At 52.9% G+C, this 17,456-nt stretch overlaps 1 protein-coding gene across 1 annotated transcript in view; it reads right to left on the bottom strand.

The window, feature by feature from the left end:
* The window catches only part of ETS1 (ETS proto-oncogene 1, transcription factor), a 54,039-nt gene that overhangs the window by 15,111 nt on the left and 21,472 nt on the right, over nt 1-17,456 (bottom strand). Inside the window, exons 2-6 of the mRNA XM_058041331.1 lie at nt 11,916-12,035; nt 11,231-11,431; nt 7,775-7,852; nt 5,582-5,827; nt 390-650 (exon numbers count right to left, since the gene is read on the bottom strand). Coding sequence (XP_057897314.1) covers nt 390-650; nt 5,582-5,827; nt 7,775-7,852; nt 11,231-11,431; nt 11,916-12,035 — 906 coding nt within the window. The remainder of the gene's footprint in view (nt 1-389; nt 651-5,581; nt 5,828-7,774; nt 7,853-11,230; nt 11,432-11,915; nt 12,036-17,456) is intronic.

The following is a 17,456-nucleotide window of genomic DNA, read 5'->3' as shown; positions in this document are numbered from 1 at the left end:
GTGCCAGAGGGAGAGGAACCATCCCCACACACAGAGCAGTGCTGGAGCTGCAGCTGAGCCTGCTCCTGCCCCAGGGGGAAAGCACACCCAAGAGCCCACCAGTCACCAGCACAGGGCTGCAGGCTCTGTTCAGGGACCAAACCAGCCCCAGCTCCTCCACAGCCAGCCAGGGGCAAAGGGAGAACAGGGCATTGAGTGCCCTGTGCCCAGCCAGGTGCCACATCCCCCATGAGCTGTGGGGTGGATGGGAAAGAGATGCAGACACCCCAAAACCCTCCCTGCACCAGCCACCCCGAGCTGGGGCAGCCCAGAGTGCCCCAAGACCGTGCCCCTGGGCACAGGGAGGCGCTGCCCCAGGGGCTGGGGGCACACAGGGGTCCCTGCCCTACCTGTGTAGCCAGCCAGGGCAGCAGCAGGGATGACAGGCTTGTCCTTGTTCATGTCGGCCCGGTCCCGCACATAGTCCTTGAAGGTGCCCTTGGGCTTGTGGCTGGGCAGGGTGGCAGGGTAGTCCTCAGAGTCGAAGCTGTCGTAGGAGGGGACGCGCTGCAGGCTCTGGAAGGAGGACTGGCTGCTCCAGGACTGCGTCAGGCGGTCACAGCTGTCGTAGCTCTCTATGCTCTCGAAGGAGTCCTGGCCCCCCAGCTTACCTGGGGGAGGCACAGCAGGTGAGACAGGCCTGGCCAGTATAGGGTGCCTCACCTGGCCAGTATAGGGTGCTTCACCTGGCCAGCACAGAGTGCTTCACCTGGCCAGTATAGGGCACCTCACCTGGCAGTACAGAGTGCTTCACCTGGCCAGTATAGGGCACCTCACCTGGCCAGCACAGAGTGCTTCACCTGGCCAGTATAGGGCACCTCACCTGGCAGTACAGAGTGCTTCACCTGGCCAGCACAGAGTGCTTCACCTGGCCAGTATAGGGTGCCTCACCTGGCAGTACAGAGTGCTTCACCTGGCCAGTATAGGGCACCTCACCTGGCCAGCACAGAGTGCTTCACCTGGCCAGTATAGGGCACCTCACCTGGCAGTACAGAGTGCTTCACCTGGCCAGTATAGGGTGCCTCACCTGGCCAGCACAGAGTGCTTCACCTGGCCAGTATAGGGTGCCTCACCTGGCAGTACAGAGTGCTTCACCTGGCCAGTATAGGGTACCTCACCTGGCCAGTATAGGGTACCTCACCTGGCCAGTATAGGGTGCCTCACCTGGCCAGCACAGAGTGCTTCACCTGGCCAGTATAGGGTGATTCACCTGGCCAGTATAGGGCACCTCACCTGGCCAGTATAGGGCACCTCACCTGGCAGTACAGAGTGCTTCACCTGGCCAGCACAGAGTGCTTCACTTGGCCAGTATAGGGTGATTCACCTGGCCAGTATAGGGTGATTCACCTGGCCAGTATAGGGCACCTCACCTGGCACTACAGAGTGCTTCACCTGGCCAGTATAGGGTGTTTCACCTGGCCAGTATAGGGTGATTCACCTGGCCAGTATAGGGTGCCTCACCTGGCCAGTATAGGGCACCTCACCTGGCAGTACAGAGTGCTTCACCTGGCCAGCACAGAGTGCTTCACCTGGCCAGTATAGGGTGATTCACCTGGCCAGTATAGGGTGCCTCACCTGGCCAGTATAGGGTGCCTCACCTGGCCAGCACAGAGTGCTTCACCTGTGCACTGTGCAGGCACAGAGCAACTGATGCTGTTCCTTTCCCTCCCATCTCCAAAGTGAGTACAGCCCAGAGCTGCAATATTTTCACCTTTGCCATCCAGAGCAGGGCTGAGCCCTGGAAAACTTCAGGCAGAGAGAGACAGGGGAAAACCCAAATCTGGCCTCTCTACCCAAGACTGGGGCCTGGGGCTGGCTGGAAATGGTCCCTCATTTCCAAAAGGCAATTTCAGAGATAAAATTCACTTTAGATACTCAAGGCTGAGCTCCGGAGCCTAAACATGGGCACTCCAGGACCTCTTCATTCAGAGGGTGCTGAGGCCCTGGCACAGGGTGCCCAGAGCAGCTGTGGCTGCCCCTGGATCCCTGGCAGTGCCCAAGGCCAGGGACAGGGCTTGGAGCAGCCTGGGACAGTGGAAGGTGTCCCTGCCATGGCAGGGGTAGAACCAACTTTAAGGTCCCTCCCACATCAAACCTTTCCATGATTCTCTGATTTCTGTGATTCTCTTGCTGCTGAGGGATATTGGAGGTCTCCAATAAATCCCCACTACATCTGCCAGCCCAATTCAAACACTGCTCAGGCACACCCAGCTTCTGGAATTTGGATGTTTCTCCCCAGATTACACAGCAGCCTTTTGCTGCCATCTGTTCCAGCCAGCCCCAAATCCCCAGCCAGCAGCAGGTTTGCTGCAGGAGCAGAGCCAATGGCTGAGAGCTCCAACAGCTTTTTCCAGCTCTGGTAAGGTGAGCACAGCTGGTTTGTGTCAAAGTCACTCTCTGGGGTATTTTTAGTCAAAGCCAGAACATGAGAGGCCAGATCCTCAGCAGTGCTGATTTACACCCCCCAGAGCCAGCGCTGTACTGAAACAGAGCTAAAAAAGGCCCCAAAGAACAAAATGAAATTGCAGCCTCTGATCTCCCCACTCTACTGATTGCTCAACATCTTCCCTGACAAGCTAACAGGATCATTCAAGTTCACTAATTTCCCAAACCCAGCTAAAAACAGCTGCTGGGATTGTGCAAGAGCTCCTGGAGAAATTTCCATTGGCAGAGCTACCCACAGCCTGGGCCCAGAGAGCAAATCCCAGGGGACAGGGAACGTGGAAGGGCGCTGGCACATTCCCCCAAATATTTGTTGTGTTGTAGTTTGAAGAGCAGTTGCTGTGAAAAGACTCAACTACTGCAGGGCCTGCCCTGATTGCTGGCCTGGAGTCACTGGGAGCTGGGATCCATTGGCTTCACTCTGCTGGGACAGCCCTGTTCCAAACTCTTTTCTATTTGCTTTTTGTTTTTTTGAGGATTTTCACGCTTCAATCCTTCTCTGAATCCTGCTAAGGAGAACACAACGCTGCTCTGTGTGTGTACATTAATTGCCATAACCAATTCCCTGAGCAGTCCTGCAGCACAGGCTCATTTAAAAAAGGAACTAAAACCTGACAGAGATGTGATTTGTGTCAATCCATTGAAAATTCACCTAAATTCCACCTAGCTGGAACAATCACGCCCTGCACTTACTCAGGACCAGCTTAAATGAGTTTGGCAGCTCCACTTCTCAACCAGCCGCCCTCACTGACAGAGCAGAGAGAAACAACCCCCATGGGACCCCAAAACTTCCTCCTAAAGGCCCCACAGAAGGCCTGGAAAAGGCCCCACAGTGTCTGGAAAACCTTCACCCTGAGGTGATGCTGAAGGGCTTGACTTTGTGTCAGCTAACCTTGTAAGACAGTGCAGGGTAAAGAGGGACATAAATATAAATTAACTGGGCTCTGCTTTATATTAAGGCTTTCCCCCAGCCCTGGGAGGATTTGTGTCCCCCAAAGGCCCTTCCATGGCTGAAATGCAGCACCGGTGTGAGCACAGCCTCTTGCAACCACTGTTCAAGTCTTTGCTAACAGCAGCAGCCAGGGCTCTCTGTTCCCTCCCCCAAAACCATTTTAGGTTTGAGAACAGCTCGAGGTTCAGTTGCAAAAGCCTTCCTGAACCATTGCACTGTGAGAATGATGAAATCACCTGTGTGAAAGAAAAGGTCAAGAAAAGGCAAAGGCATTGCTGAAATTCAGGCAGAAAAACAACTCCAAAAAGAGAAGTTTCCCCAAAATTAAAACCCTGCTGCCCTTCTGGCTCAGGTCACCTCTCTCAGAAGGAGAGGCACAAATAACAAGTTCCCTGTAATTGGCTCTCCCAGCCTGGAAAAGAGTGAGGAAGTTCAAATGAGCTGCACGTGCCTGGAAAGCAGCTCTGGCCTTGCTGGGAGGGCAGCTCATCCTCAGCTCTCTGGATAAAGGGGTTTAACTGCTGCACATCAAACCTGGCTCACAGCACCACGTCCCTCTAATGAATTCTGGGGCTGAGGACACCTGGATTCCATTTTAGGGGATGGCAGGCAGGTCACAGCTCTTCCCTGTGTCCCAGGTTCCCTACCTGGAATCTGGAGATAATGATCCCACTTGTGAGGGGCTTTGAGCTCCATGGACTCAGCTTTTTGCTTTGAAGGAGGCAGAGCCCCATCCCCAGCCTGGCATCACTGATGTGATCACAAAGCAATCAGACACGTGGGCCCCACGTGCTCCCAGCCTCACAGCATTAACTGGGAAGGAATTTGGGCTCAGATCCTCCAAAGCGTTCAGGTGTTCAAATCCCACCACCTCAAACAGCAATCATGTACCTGTAACTCTTTGAGGAGCAGCATTTGGGGGTCCTTGGCTCTGCTGCTGCCCCAGCCCCTGACACCTGCACCTCCTAACCAAGCTCAGGAACTGGCTGCAGCAGAGTATTTCAAACAAGCAGCCATCAAATCCTGGACATAATGGACAAAGAGTTTGGATCACAGAGTGCAAAACCTTCAGAGCCTTCAACAGCAATCCCCCCTTGTGAAGAATTTGTGGGGCTTTGCCTGGGCTCCTAAAAATGGGATTTCTACCAGCACCCAGCAGTTTGTCCTCCCTGATAACATGAAAGCTCAGTTCTATTTCTCTCAGGTTGGACATCAAAGCAGAGCACCAGAAACGTGCCCTTTCTGCAGAGGATGTAAAACAGGCAGCAGAGGAGAGGAAAGAAAGACCTTCCTCGAGGTTTCCCTGGGGAGGGAGAAGGGCAGGGAGGGCTCAGAGCCACCAGGGAAGCCAGCAGGGCTGGAGAGGGCTGTGTCAGCACTGCTCAGCTCCCTCGGTGCTCCCAGGGCCATTCCCTGGGGAGGGAGGTGAGAACAGCAGGAACCCAAGCCAGCCCCTGTCACACAATCCCCTTTTCTAGAACTTTCATTGTTCTGTTGCTCCAAAGTATCTAGTCTTATTTACAATCTATCCTTTAAAACTCTTTTTCTAGCTCCATTTTATAGGAGTGTGCTCTTTGTTGACAGAGTGACAAAACCATCCTTTGTCCCCTCCAAAAGGAAAGAAGCCCAGAAGTTTCTCTCCTGGATTAGGTGAAAAATCCACTCATAGGCCATGGGGACTTCACCTCAAACTCAAGGATGGCCAATTGGACAGGAGCCAAAAAGTTCTTCCTGGGCAATTAACTAGAAAAAGGAGTGAACAAAGAAACTAATGGCTTTTGGGAGGTGTTTTACCAGGAGCAAGAACATCTAGCACCTGGCTTGGTTTTCCTCTGTTTGTTATTTTGCCTTTTATTAAACCTTTTTGTTTCCAACACCGCAACAGAAGCCATCCTGCTGATTTTTATGCCTCCAAAGGTAGCTGAGCTATCTTGGGTGTGATATAGACCTCTAAGAACTTATTAGACCTGGCTCAAAGAAGTTACCACATCACAGTTTCTCTCTCAACAACATCGGTCCTGTTCCACAGCGTTTTTAACTCAGCATTTCTCATCTCCCGCTTTCCCTACAAACACATCCTGTGTAAACCTTCTGTAAAGCCCTGAAAACCCTCTCCAAGCGGATTTCCCAGTTTGATCCCAGCCTTACCTCGGCTGGCACGGCCCATGCACATGTTGTCTGGGGTCACCACCTCCTGCTTGATGGAGAAGAAGTCGTTGTGCAGCGGGTCCTGGGCGGGCTCGCGCAGCAGCACCGAGGGGTACTCGCTCTCGTACTTGAGGGACAGCAGCTCCTCCGAGCTGATGGGGTGCAGGGTCTGGTAGGACTCGGTGATGAAGCTGGGCTCCGAGAACTCGGAGGGGGGCACGCACTGCGCGTGCTCGATGCCATAACCTGGGGACACAGCAGGGTCAGAGCCTGCCCAAAGCAGCCCTGAGGGCACAGAGCATCCCACAGCCCTCCCTTGGGCACTGCTTTGGGCTCCAGAGCATCCCACAGCCCTCCCTTGGGCACTGCTTTGGGCCCCAGAGCATCCCACAGCCCCTTCCTGCTTGGGGTGAGGGCTCAGAGCGTCCCAAACCCCCTCATTGCTTGGGGTGAGGGCTCAGAGCATCCCACAGCCCCTCATTGCTTGGGGTGAGGGCTCAGAGCGTCCCAAACCCCCTCATTGCTTGGGGTGAGGGCACAGAGCAGTGCTTGGGGTGAGGGCTCAGAGCATCCCACAGACCCTCCCTGCTTGGGGTGAGGGCTCCAGACATCCCACACGCCCCCCTTGGGCACTGCTTTGGGCCCCAGAGCATCCCACAGACCCTCCCTGCTTGGGGTGAGGGCTCCAGACATCCCACAGCCCTCCCTTGGGCACTGCTTTGGGCTCCAGAGCATCCCACAGACCCTCCCTGCTTGGGGTGAGGGCTCAGAGCATCCCACAGCCCCTCATTGCTTGGGGTGAGGGCTCCAAATATCCCACAGACCCTCCCTGCTTGGGGTGAGGGCACAGAGCAGTGCTTGGAGTGAGGGCTCCAGACATCCCACATCCCCTCACTGCTTTGGGTGAGGGCTCCAGACATTCCACACCCCCTCCCTTGGGCACTGCTTTGGGCTCCAGACAACCCACAGCATCTCGATTGGTCACTGCTTGGGGTGAGGGCCCCAGACAACCCACAGCCCTCCCCTGGGCACTGCTTTGGGCCCCAGAGCATCCCACACCCCCTCTCATAATGCTTTGGGTGAGGGCTCCAGAAGCTACAGACATGGGGTCTGAAAATGTGGCAATTTGGCAAAATTAGATACTCCAGACCATCCTTAATGTGCTTTGCACCAAACTCCTGCCAGGACAGCTGCCAGAAGGAAAAAGCTGGAAAATTCTGGGGAGTGGATTTTAATCCCTTGTGCAGACACTCCTCCCCATGCCAGAGCCTGGAATCCCAATCCACAGAATCCCCAGACTGTCCTCAACGTGCTTTGCACCAAACTCCTGCCAGGACAGCTGCCAGAAGGAAAAAGCTGGAAAATCCTGGGGAGTGGAGTCTCAGCAGAGGAACAACACGGTAAAAATGTTTCATTGCTGATTGGGATAGGTGAGTCCTTGCACAGGAAGGACTCATGCCAGAGCCTGGAATCCCAATCCACAGAATCACTGAATCCCAGAATCCCAGAAGGTTTTGGATTAGAAGGGAGCTTAAAGCTTATCCCATTCCATCCCTGCCATGGCAGGGACACCTCCCACTGTTCCAGGTTGCTCCAAGCCTTGTCCAGCCTGGCCTGGGACAATTCCAGGGATGGAGAGTCCACAACCTCTCTGGGCACCCTGTGCCAGGGCCTCCCCACCCTCACAGTGAAGGATTTCTCCCTCACACCTCATCCAAATCTCTCCTCCTCAGGTCAGTTGGGCTTTTTGCTGGCTCATGAAATATCTCCCAGATTTCCAATGCCCTTGAAGAACATCTCCAAAGCAATGGCAATGGGAAGTGCAGGAGTGCAGGTGGAGACTCATCCCTTTCCTTGCTAGGCTCCTCCCTGGCAATCCAGAGTTCAGCCTTTCCCCCCATTCTCTCCCTTTTTTAACAGACTTTTTACATTTCCCAATACTCAGGTGTGCTGAGGCTGCTTTTAAAATCTGCTGAGTTACAGCTTCAAACAAACAGTGCTTGAAGAAATCAGATGTTGGCACACAAGGCAGCCACCAAAAAGTCCAGGAGGCTTCCAAACCACCCCTAAACCCTTGGAAACACAAGATCCCCTTTGCAGGGTGCAGTCCTGTTGTGGTGAGGACAAACCTCTGCTCAAAGGTGCCTCCAGGCATGGTGATGGTGATAACTGACACTGCTAATTGAGACTTACTAATGAAGTAGTCTGAGGTGTAGCGGGACTCGGGGTACGTGGTGTTCACTCCGTTGGCTGGGTACGGTTTCGCCTCCTCTGCAAAGAGGAAAGGAAGGAAATGTCACCAGTGGAAGGCACACGGAGCTGTGCAACACTTGCTGTGACACACAGAGCCCTGAACTTCCCCAAATCTCCCCCCCAGGTCAAACTGGGACGTTCTGAGCGACAGAAATGAATCCAGTGCTGAAATCCCACAGGAACCTGGGGCACGTGGGGCCCTTTGGGAATTCCTGCTGAGCTTAAACAAAACCAGCCCAACCCAAACAGCAACAACGCCCTCAGCCAGGGCCCCAGGAGGCTCTGAGCTCCCAGCTGCAGCATTTCCTTGCTTGCCTCAGGCTTTGTCACCTCTCCTTCTCCTGGGGGTTGCTGAGCACACTTCCATGTGTGAGCTCCTGGAAAAACTCCCCACACAAGGACAGTTGTTTTCCTGGAAGAGCCTTATTTTTAGACCAGCAGTAGGTGTGTATGAGGGAGTGAGTGACCCATCCCAAAGCCAGCTCCTCCAACCCCAAATCCATGTGCATTCCCAGCCTGTGCAGCACCTGATGCTGGCAGAACATTCCATGTCCCAAACGGCTTTGTCCCACTCCTGACACAGACTCCTCCATGTATATATGGTCAAAATGCCAAATTTCAGCTTTCCATAGGCATAACTCACTGGGACAGAGCATGGAGCATGTCAAAGCATGGATTCCCTGCTTCCTGTGGCTTTTTCCAAGCACTTCGCTCCTCCTGGGCTGTGCTGGATTTGCTTTCCCACGTAAAAGCCACCCTGCCCCTACTCTGGGCAGTTTTTCCATGAACACCTGACTCATTCCAGCATGGCATGCTGAGCAGGGCCATTGGGGTGGGAATTTTCTTTCCTTTAACCAAAGCAAGGCCCCCGGGCAGCTCTGGGCTGGGTTTGTTGTGCCCCGGCTCTGGAGAGGCGAGCACAGATAATGCACGTTCCCTGTGAGGAGCCTAAATTTGGCCCTCTCCCCTGGGGACTGCAGGCTGGAAAATATTCCCTAACAAAAGGAGGGGTTGTGCAAACACAGAGGGCTAATGAGAAATGCTCTGTTCCTCTCTCCACAGTGTCTGCCAAGGGGCAGGGGGCGACCACAGAGCAGGGGAGAACCTTCGGCTGAGCTCAGAGTCAAGTGCAGGGCACTGCTGACTGCTGGTAACTGAGGAGGTTATTTTAGGAAGAATTATGGAAAAGTGAGCCTGAAAATACCCAAATCCATGCAGGGAAAAGGCACACATGTGCTGTTTTTAAAGGCTGAGCAGGCTGTGGTAGGTGAGTCAGGCAGTGCTCACAGGGGACAGCGGGGTCACAGCCTGTCCCAGCACAACCCCGGGCCAGCAGAACAGGTAAAGCCAGGCATTTCGGGGTTAACAACCACTCCCAGCACCAACATCCCCAGTGATGATGGTGGGGAGGATGGAGAGACAACCTGGAGCCCTGGCTGAGTCTGGGGACTCCTGGATCTCTTCCCATGCCACATCCGGGTGCAGAGGGAGAGCCCCAGCTCCTCCTGTGTGGGCAGAGACATGGACAGGGACAGGGACAGGGACAGGGACAGGGACAGGGACAGGGACAGGGACAGGGACAGGGACAGGGACAGGGACAGGGACAGGGACAGGGACAGGGACAGGGACAGGGACAGGGATAGCTCTGTTCTGTCTGTACAGCTCTAGCCCAGCTCTGGTCAGGGCTGGAATGAGCCCCAGCACCTACAGGGAACAGAAACCAGTCCTGGGGGGAGTCTGGTTATTTTTTGGGAGCTCTTTGTCACCCACAAATACCTCACTGGAAATGTGCTCAGAGCCCACCAGAGGAGCAAGGGCCCTGCTTGTGCCAGGGTGACAAAGTCACCAGTGAAACCAAACAGGCAATGGAGATTTCTGGGTTCCCGGGGCAACACCAACAGTGTGAAGACACAGAAATTCAGCTTTATTCACTTTCAGCCTTTCAGAAGAAGAGTTGCAGCAGGCACAAAGAATTTTTAGCTTCTTTAAAAAAACTCCACTCTGTCCCAGGCCTTTGTACCACCAGTATCTGAATAGCCACGTGTGTCAGTGCTGTCTGAAACTATGGTTCCCCTGCCAATTCAATGTCTGAATACCCATGTGTGTCAGTGCTGTCTGAAGTTATGATTCCCCTCTGCCATAAAGGTACAGCATCAAGTCCATCTCTGTGTGGGGAATCTGCAGGAAGGAGGTGCAAACCCAGCCCTGGTGCCTCAATCAGCACCTCCAGCACATCCCACCCTCTCCAGTGGGCACAGCCCAAAAAATCACAGAATTACAGAATCCTAGGAGGGTTGGGTTGGGTTGGAAAGGACCTTGAAGACCTCCCAACCATGGGCAGGGACAGCAGAGAAGAGGGGCTGTGGGAAGGTGCAAGCAATGGCTCAATGCAAGGAGAAATTGGGCTGACACAAGGTTTGGCTTTGTTTGGCTAAACTGCTCAGTGTTGATCCAAGCACTCCATGAAAAATATGCAAAACAAAAGGGACAGAGCAGATTTAGAGCCCAAGAGCAGGAAAACAGCCTGGCCTGCCCAGAGCCCAGGAAGGGCCATGTTTACCTTCTGCAAACCACAGGTAGCAGTAAAATTAGTAATGGGCAATTAACATCCATTTGTCAATGGTTTCCTGGAAGGAATAACTGTGCTCCCCCTCCCCTTCCTGCCACCAGGGTCAGTAGGACAGCCCAGGGGATGTTCCAGGAAAGCAGAGCTCTGCAGAGAAGGGAGCTGGAAAAAGAGCCCAGGTAGTGCTGCAGCTCCTGCTTGTGGCTCAGGTTGAGGTGCTCAGCTCCTCACCTGCTCCTCAGAAACCATCCCAGCACTCCTGGGCATCCAGACATGGAAAATCAACACCCTAAATCAAAGTGTGTGTCCCCAGTCACTGAAAGTTAATGCCCTTGGATGCTGTCACGCAGGGAATGGCACAAATGGCTTCTCCTCCCAGAAATGCTGGTTTTAGGGACATGGAACACCCTTTTTTGGGACAGGGAACAAAGCAAAGCTTCCAATCGCCACTGGGAAATTTGGGCAGGATTTTGGCTGTACTCCTGTACCCAGTTCCAGTGGAGGAAATAGTAAAATTCACAACAGGAGCTGAACAGGCTGAGGAAAAATGCTTTGGAAAATCCCACCATGGATTCCAGGCAGGCACAGTGTCCCTGCCCACTGAGGATCCCTGCCAAGCAGCTGGCACAAACACTCTGCCTCTTTGAGGCACTGCCAGGATTCGCCTTGCCCGCTGCCGTTGGGATGCCCATTTGGAATCCTGCTGAAAAGCTGGGCTTTGGAAGATGTTTTTCCTGGGATTAAAGCTCAAGGTGAACACCTCCTGGTCTGTGGAAAGCCCCAGAACCAGGCTGGCAGGGATGCTGTGAATTGTTCACCCCAGGACTGACCTTTCTGCAGGATCTCCAGATGTTCCCAAAGGATGTCTCCCACAAAGTCAGGCGCCAGCTCCAGGAAGCACTCCTTGCCCAGGGCACAGAGGGCAGCTCCATTCATGCAGAACTTCTGGAAATCCACCTCCTTCAGGCTGAACTCGTTCACTGCCCACATCACCCAGTCCCGCACGTGCGTCTCCGTCCACTGCTGCGGGTCTGCAGAGGGATCCAGCCGAGAGCACCCTCAGGCAGTGCTCCCAGGACAGCAGGACACAGACAGTGTGCCCTGCCCTGCACTGCCACAGCCTCACCCCTGGCAGCCCACTGGCACCAGGGTGTGAGGAACACCATGCCCAGTCTGGATCAGCCTTAATGCGGACACGTTTCATCCAAGGAACGAGCTTTGGATTTGTTTGGGACTTCTAAAAGTCCCATCACTTCTCTGACCCCCTCCTCCCACCCATTTCTCCAATTTTCTTGGTTTCTCCCACCAGCCTCTGTCAAAGAGTTCATGCTGCTTCTCTATTTAGTGGAGAAGACTTGTCCACATTTTTCCAAGAAGCTTCAGGTGGTATTTGAAAGGCAACACCACCTGAGGAAAACCAGCAGGGGAGATGGCAGACAGGGAATTTTGGGCAGCCTGGAAGGAGGACACAACCCCTGTGGGTACTGTGGTCGTTCATGGGAAGCCAAGTCTTACCTTTGGGAATTCCCAGCCGCTGCTGCTCCTTGGCAAAGCCGCTGAACGTGGCTTTCAGTGCCTGGGACATCATTTCTTTGCTGCTGGGCGTTAATAAAGGCACATCTGCACATTCCATGTCTGAAAGAGGCAGGAGAAAAACACAGCCATGAGGACATGGGGCTGGGAAAGACATCAGGGAATGCCAGCCAGGTGTACATGGTGTACCTACACTTCTGGAATGTGCTATTGGATGATGACATCAAGGCCTTTCCAGATATCAGCCTGCTGGGCTTCAGCATTCCAGGTGTGTCTGGAGCTTGGGAAATGGTTCGGCTGCTCCAGGCACCGAGGAAGGCAGAGTCCCACACCAGGGTGAGCAAGAAAGAGGGAGAAAAGCATCCCTGAATTACCAGTCTGTCATCCCAGTGCAAGGAAAAGCAAAGAGAAAATTAAAGAATCTTAGAAAATTCTTTATTCTAGGAAATTCTTCCCTGTGGGGGTGGGAAGGCCCTGGAACAGAGAAGCTGTGGCTGTCCCTTCCCTGGAAGGGTCCAAGGCCAGGTTGGAACAACCTGGGATAGTGGAAGGTGTCTCTGCCCAAGGCAGGAGGTGGGATGGGATGGGCTTCAAGGTCCCTTCCATCCCAAACCATTCCATGATTCTAGGAGTCCATGAAAAAGCGAGCTGACAGCAGGCTGAGACAGGATGGAGGAGTGGCAGAATACCCATTTGAGGGGGGAAGGGAAACAAAGAGCTGGAAAATCCCACATTAGCCCAGAGTTACGTCAGGCACATCCATAGCAGGAGCCAGGGTGAGTCATGGCCAACGCTGCCATCCCATGGGACAGCGGGGCCAAGCCGAGAGCCAGGCCTGGAGTCAGTCCTGACAAGGACCAAACCTCTTCCTTTCCTTTTTTAAATCCCTTTTTCTAATTTATTTGGAAGGAGATGAAGCTTTGTAGCCAAAGAGTCTCACAATAAAAGCAACCATTTGAGGCAAAATATCTGAATAGAGGTTTGGCTCTTTTCCCCGTACTTTCAGTGTTCCTGAAAAACATCTTTGATGGAGAAGGAAAGTCTTGGACAACCACCACCCCAAAAACTGCCCTTGGTCAGCAGAGATGAAAATCTTCCACCTGAGGTTGGTTTAGCTCGGCAGCCTAGTGGAAATTTTCCATGAAAACTCAGTGGAAAAATGACACCATGGGCAAAGAAAGTCTTTGGTGTTCTCATGAATATCTGGACGCCAACATTGAAAATCAAAAATTCTGAGTCTTGTGGAAACTCAACCACCAGTTTTCCATCGCTCCAAGTTTGTTAAACTCCTGATTTAATAAACTTTTACACCTGCTGAGGGCCTGTTGCAGGCAGTGTTGGTGTTTTCCTGATAAAACACAGAGTCAGGGATGGAAGCAGTGCTGCAGCCACTGGGAAAAGCCAGCCCAGCTGCCCAGTCTGGAACTCCTGCTCCACTCAAGTCCTCTCCAGCCAAACTCATGGGCATCATTTGAAGGCCAAACAACCCAACACTGGGTTTTGTTCCAAGTGGGAATCTGGGGGTTGGGTCAACAGAATTCCAGGGCAGTGGTGCAGTCATCACCCCTGGAAATGTTTAAAAAACCTGTGGATGTGGCTCTTGGGGACATGGGTTAGTGATCACCTGGCATTGCTGGGGAATGGTTGGACCTCATGATCTTGGAAGGCTTTTCCAACCTAAACAATCCTGGTTTTTCCATGGATAAACCTGCACATGCAGCTCTGTAGCACAGGGTGAGGGTAACAATGCTGAAAGTAATCCCAGATCATCTGCTGGATGCTCCCAACACAATTCCACTGCCAAGCCACACAGAGCAACTTCTCTGTCCCCACTTCTGCACCTTCCACCTTTCAGCCCCAACACAAAAATTCCCCCTTCCCTTTGCACATCCTCCAGCCAAGTCCCCAAGGCTCTCAAGAAATGATTGCAGACTCTTGGCTCTTGGTAGGAGCAGTGAAATTCCTGGCATGGAGTCTCTCAGGACACAATTCCTGCCCTCAGTCCAACACACAATCCAGGATTGCCTCCACAGTGGCAGGATCAGGACCTTTGAAAGCAAATCCCACATCCAAAGGCTATTTGGCAAATTACACTTCATTATTTACTGGATTTGGCTGGAGAGGGCACGGAAAATGAGCAGCCACCATCGCTATCTCTGTTCCCCATCTGCTGCCTGAGATAACACTGGGAGAAAGTGGCTCGGTGCCCCTTTCCCTTCATCCTCAAGTTACACTTGAATGCTCTGCTCTCCCTGCTCCGTGGCCACAGGGACCACCCAGGAATCTGCTCCCTCTGCTGCCTCAACAGCAGCTCCTGCCTGCCCTGGGAAAATGACTCAGAGCCAGGCTGAGAAAACGGTTCTAACCCCAATTTCACACTGAATCACCGTGAAAACCTGTGTGGAGGTGAGCTCCTCAGGCCAGGCACCGAGAGCAGGGTGAAAAATGGTATTTTTGTCCCTGCAATAGCAAAGGCCCATCCCTGATCCTGCTGTTTGGTCGTGCAGGATCCACGGGCTGGCTTTGCACAAACCCAGCAAATCAATTTTTCAGTAGCGGGAGGATAAGATTTCGGTTTAGGAAGGTGAATGCTGAGCTCTGCACAAACAACCTGTCAAAACAGGGGAGACTTAAAAGTGATTCCCAGGGAGAGGTCACAGGGAAGCAAACAATCTGTTCCCAAATAAAAAAAACCAAGCCAGAGGATGGTTGCTATTTAAACACCCAAATCAACCCAAATGTGCATTTCAAGGCTTCTGCAAAATCTGTTGTGCTCGGCAGATTTAGGACTAAAACATCATCTGCTTTTTCCTGCAAGGTCGCAGCCACTTGTTTGAATTTCTTCTGAGGACAGAGCAGCCCCAAAGCCCTGAGCCTGCAGAAGCCTTGGTTGGCTCAGCAGTGTCCCAGAGCTGGGGAAAACTCACCCAGGGAAACCAAACGTGTGTGTGAAATTCTGCAGATGTGTTTGAGGACAAGGCTTGGCTGGTGGCTTGAGAAAGATGGGGTGGATGGACAGTTTCTACCCTAAATTCTGCTTCTGCTGCTCTGAGGGTACTGAATTGATTTAAATAATTCAGTATTTATTTTAGAACTGGGTGGTTTATGTGCAGGAAGCCTGGTGGGCTTCACCCAGCTCTGTGCAGGGCCAGGACTCGGACTCAGTGATCCCTGTGAATCCCTGCCAACCTGGAATGAACTATAATAATCCTATAACTCCAGGAACATTGCTGCTGCCTGTGGAGGCAAACCCAGCCCTGGCAATGTCCTCCAGCCCTTCGCCTCCAGTCTGGGCTGCCTAAAGGTCAGAGTTGAGCAGAATTTCAGGAACAAAAGCAACAAGCCCCGCTTTGCTGCCCCGGTATCAGCTTTCAGTGCCATCTGAAACCTGTTTGCAAGATTTTAATCAAACCTTGCACCAATAAAACCTCTCCTTTCGCGCTGCCCACAGAGCTCAGGGCTGTGTGCAGGGGCTGGGGCGGGAGCCAGCACCAGGCCCAGCTGTTCCACCTAAACCCAGTTCAGGAATGCCGGGGCTTTAATCCCAAAAGCAAGCTCAGCAGCAGGGGCCAGACTGGGATTTCTGGAGGTTTTTATGAGCCCATCAAAGCCCCTGACACGGCTGCCACGTGCACCCAGCTGTGGGGATGCCGTGTCCTCGTCCCGTGCCGACAGAGCCGCCTTTGATTTCCCTCCTGGGACAGCGGGCAGGGAGCTCTGGGTTGATTTTTAAACTGTGCCAGGAGTTGCAGTCGCCCTGTTGAGTTATGTCAGCAGCATCTGCAGAGCAGAGATGCAGGATTTGCCTCTCATGGGGACAGCTTTTATCTGGCTGCAGCTTTCCAAGGCAAAGAGGGATCTGGAGGCTCCGTGGCTTCTCCAAACCAGGCCCCTTCAGCTCCCTGACATCCCTGGGGATGGGACTGAGAGAGACAGGAGGATAAAACACCCTGACATTGCCCTGGATGGGTTCTGTGCCAAGGGGGACCTGCCCAGACCCCCCAGCCAGGGGCATGTGAGCCTGAGAGAAAACCAGGAGCAAAGAGGCCAAGATCACCAAGTTCATCTCCCAGCCAAATTCCCGCTCTGCTCCCACCAGGCCCGGCATGTATAAACTATTTCCACACATCTGATCTTTTTAAAGGACTCGGATTTACAAACTTCAGGGATTTTGACCTTTAAATGCACAGAACTCCTCTGCACGCCAAAGCCATTTGCAGCTGATTGCAAAGGGAAAATAAATGGCAGAGAGGGCAAAAATAGGATGGGCTGAGCAGGGGGATGGGAGCAAAGCCATTTTTCAGCCCAGTTTCCACGCAGGGTCAGTGACTCCTCCAAGCTCCCCTCGGCCACTCACTTTTTGTTCCATCAGAGCCCCAGTGAGTCCCTGTGTGGGGTTTCACCCAGTAACGGCTGGAAATGGATGTGGGGAGGGTCAGAGCAGAGCCACCTGACCCCACAGCACCTCCTGTCCTGGAGGGATGGATGGATGGAGGGATGGATGAGAGATGGATGGATGGATGGATGGATGGATGGATGGATGGATGGATGGATGGATGGATGGATGAGAGATGGATGGATGGATGGATGATGGAAGGATGGATGGATGGATGGATGGATGGATGGATGGATGGATGGATGGATGGATGGATGAGGGATGGATGGATGGATGGATGGATGGATGGATGGATGGATGGATGCATAGATGATGGATGGATGGATGGATGGATGGATGGATGGATGGATGGATGGTGGATGGATGGATGGATGCATGCATGGATGATGGATGGATGGATGGATGGATGGATGGATGGATGGATGGATGGAATGATGGATGGATGGATGGATGATGGAAGGATGGATGGATGGATGGATGGATGGATGGATGGATGATGGATGGATGGATGGATGGATGGATGATGGAAGGATGGATGGATGGATGGATGGATGGATGGATGGATGGATGGATGATGGATGGATGGATGAGGGATGGATGAGAGATGGATGGATGGATGGATGGATGGATGGATGGATGGATGAGAGATGGATGGATGGATGGATGGATGGATGGATGGATGGATGGATGAGAGATGGATGGATGGATGGATGGATGGATGGATGGATGGATGGATGAGAGATGGATGGATGGATGGATGGATGGATGGATGGATGGATGGATGAGAGATGGATGGATGGATGGATGGATGGATGGATGGATGGATGGATGGATGCATAGATGATGGATGGATGGATGGATGGATGGATGGATGGATGGATGAGAGATGGATGGATGGATGGTGGATGGATGGATGGATGCATGCATGGATGATGGATGGATGGATGGATGGATGGATGGATGGATGGATGGATGATGGATGGAATGATGGATGGATGGATGGATGATGGAAGGATGGATGGATGGATGGATGGATGGATGGATGGATGGATGATGGATGGATGGATGGATGATGGAAGGATGGATGGATGATGGATGGATGATGGAAGGATGGATGGATGGATGGA

Source organism: Melospiza georgiana, chromosome 27 (assembly GCF_028018845.1).
Source record: "Melospiza georgiana isolate bMelGeo1 chromosome 27, bMelGeo1.pri, whole genome shotgun sequence".
NCBI lineage: Eukaryota > Metazoa > Chordata > Aves > Passeriformes > Passerellidae > Melospiza > Melospiza georgiana.
The sequence above is the reverse complement of the archived record's forward strand: the minus strand, read 5'-3'. Positions and strand labels throughout refer to the sequence as shown.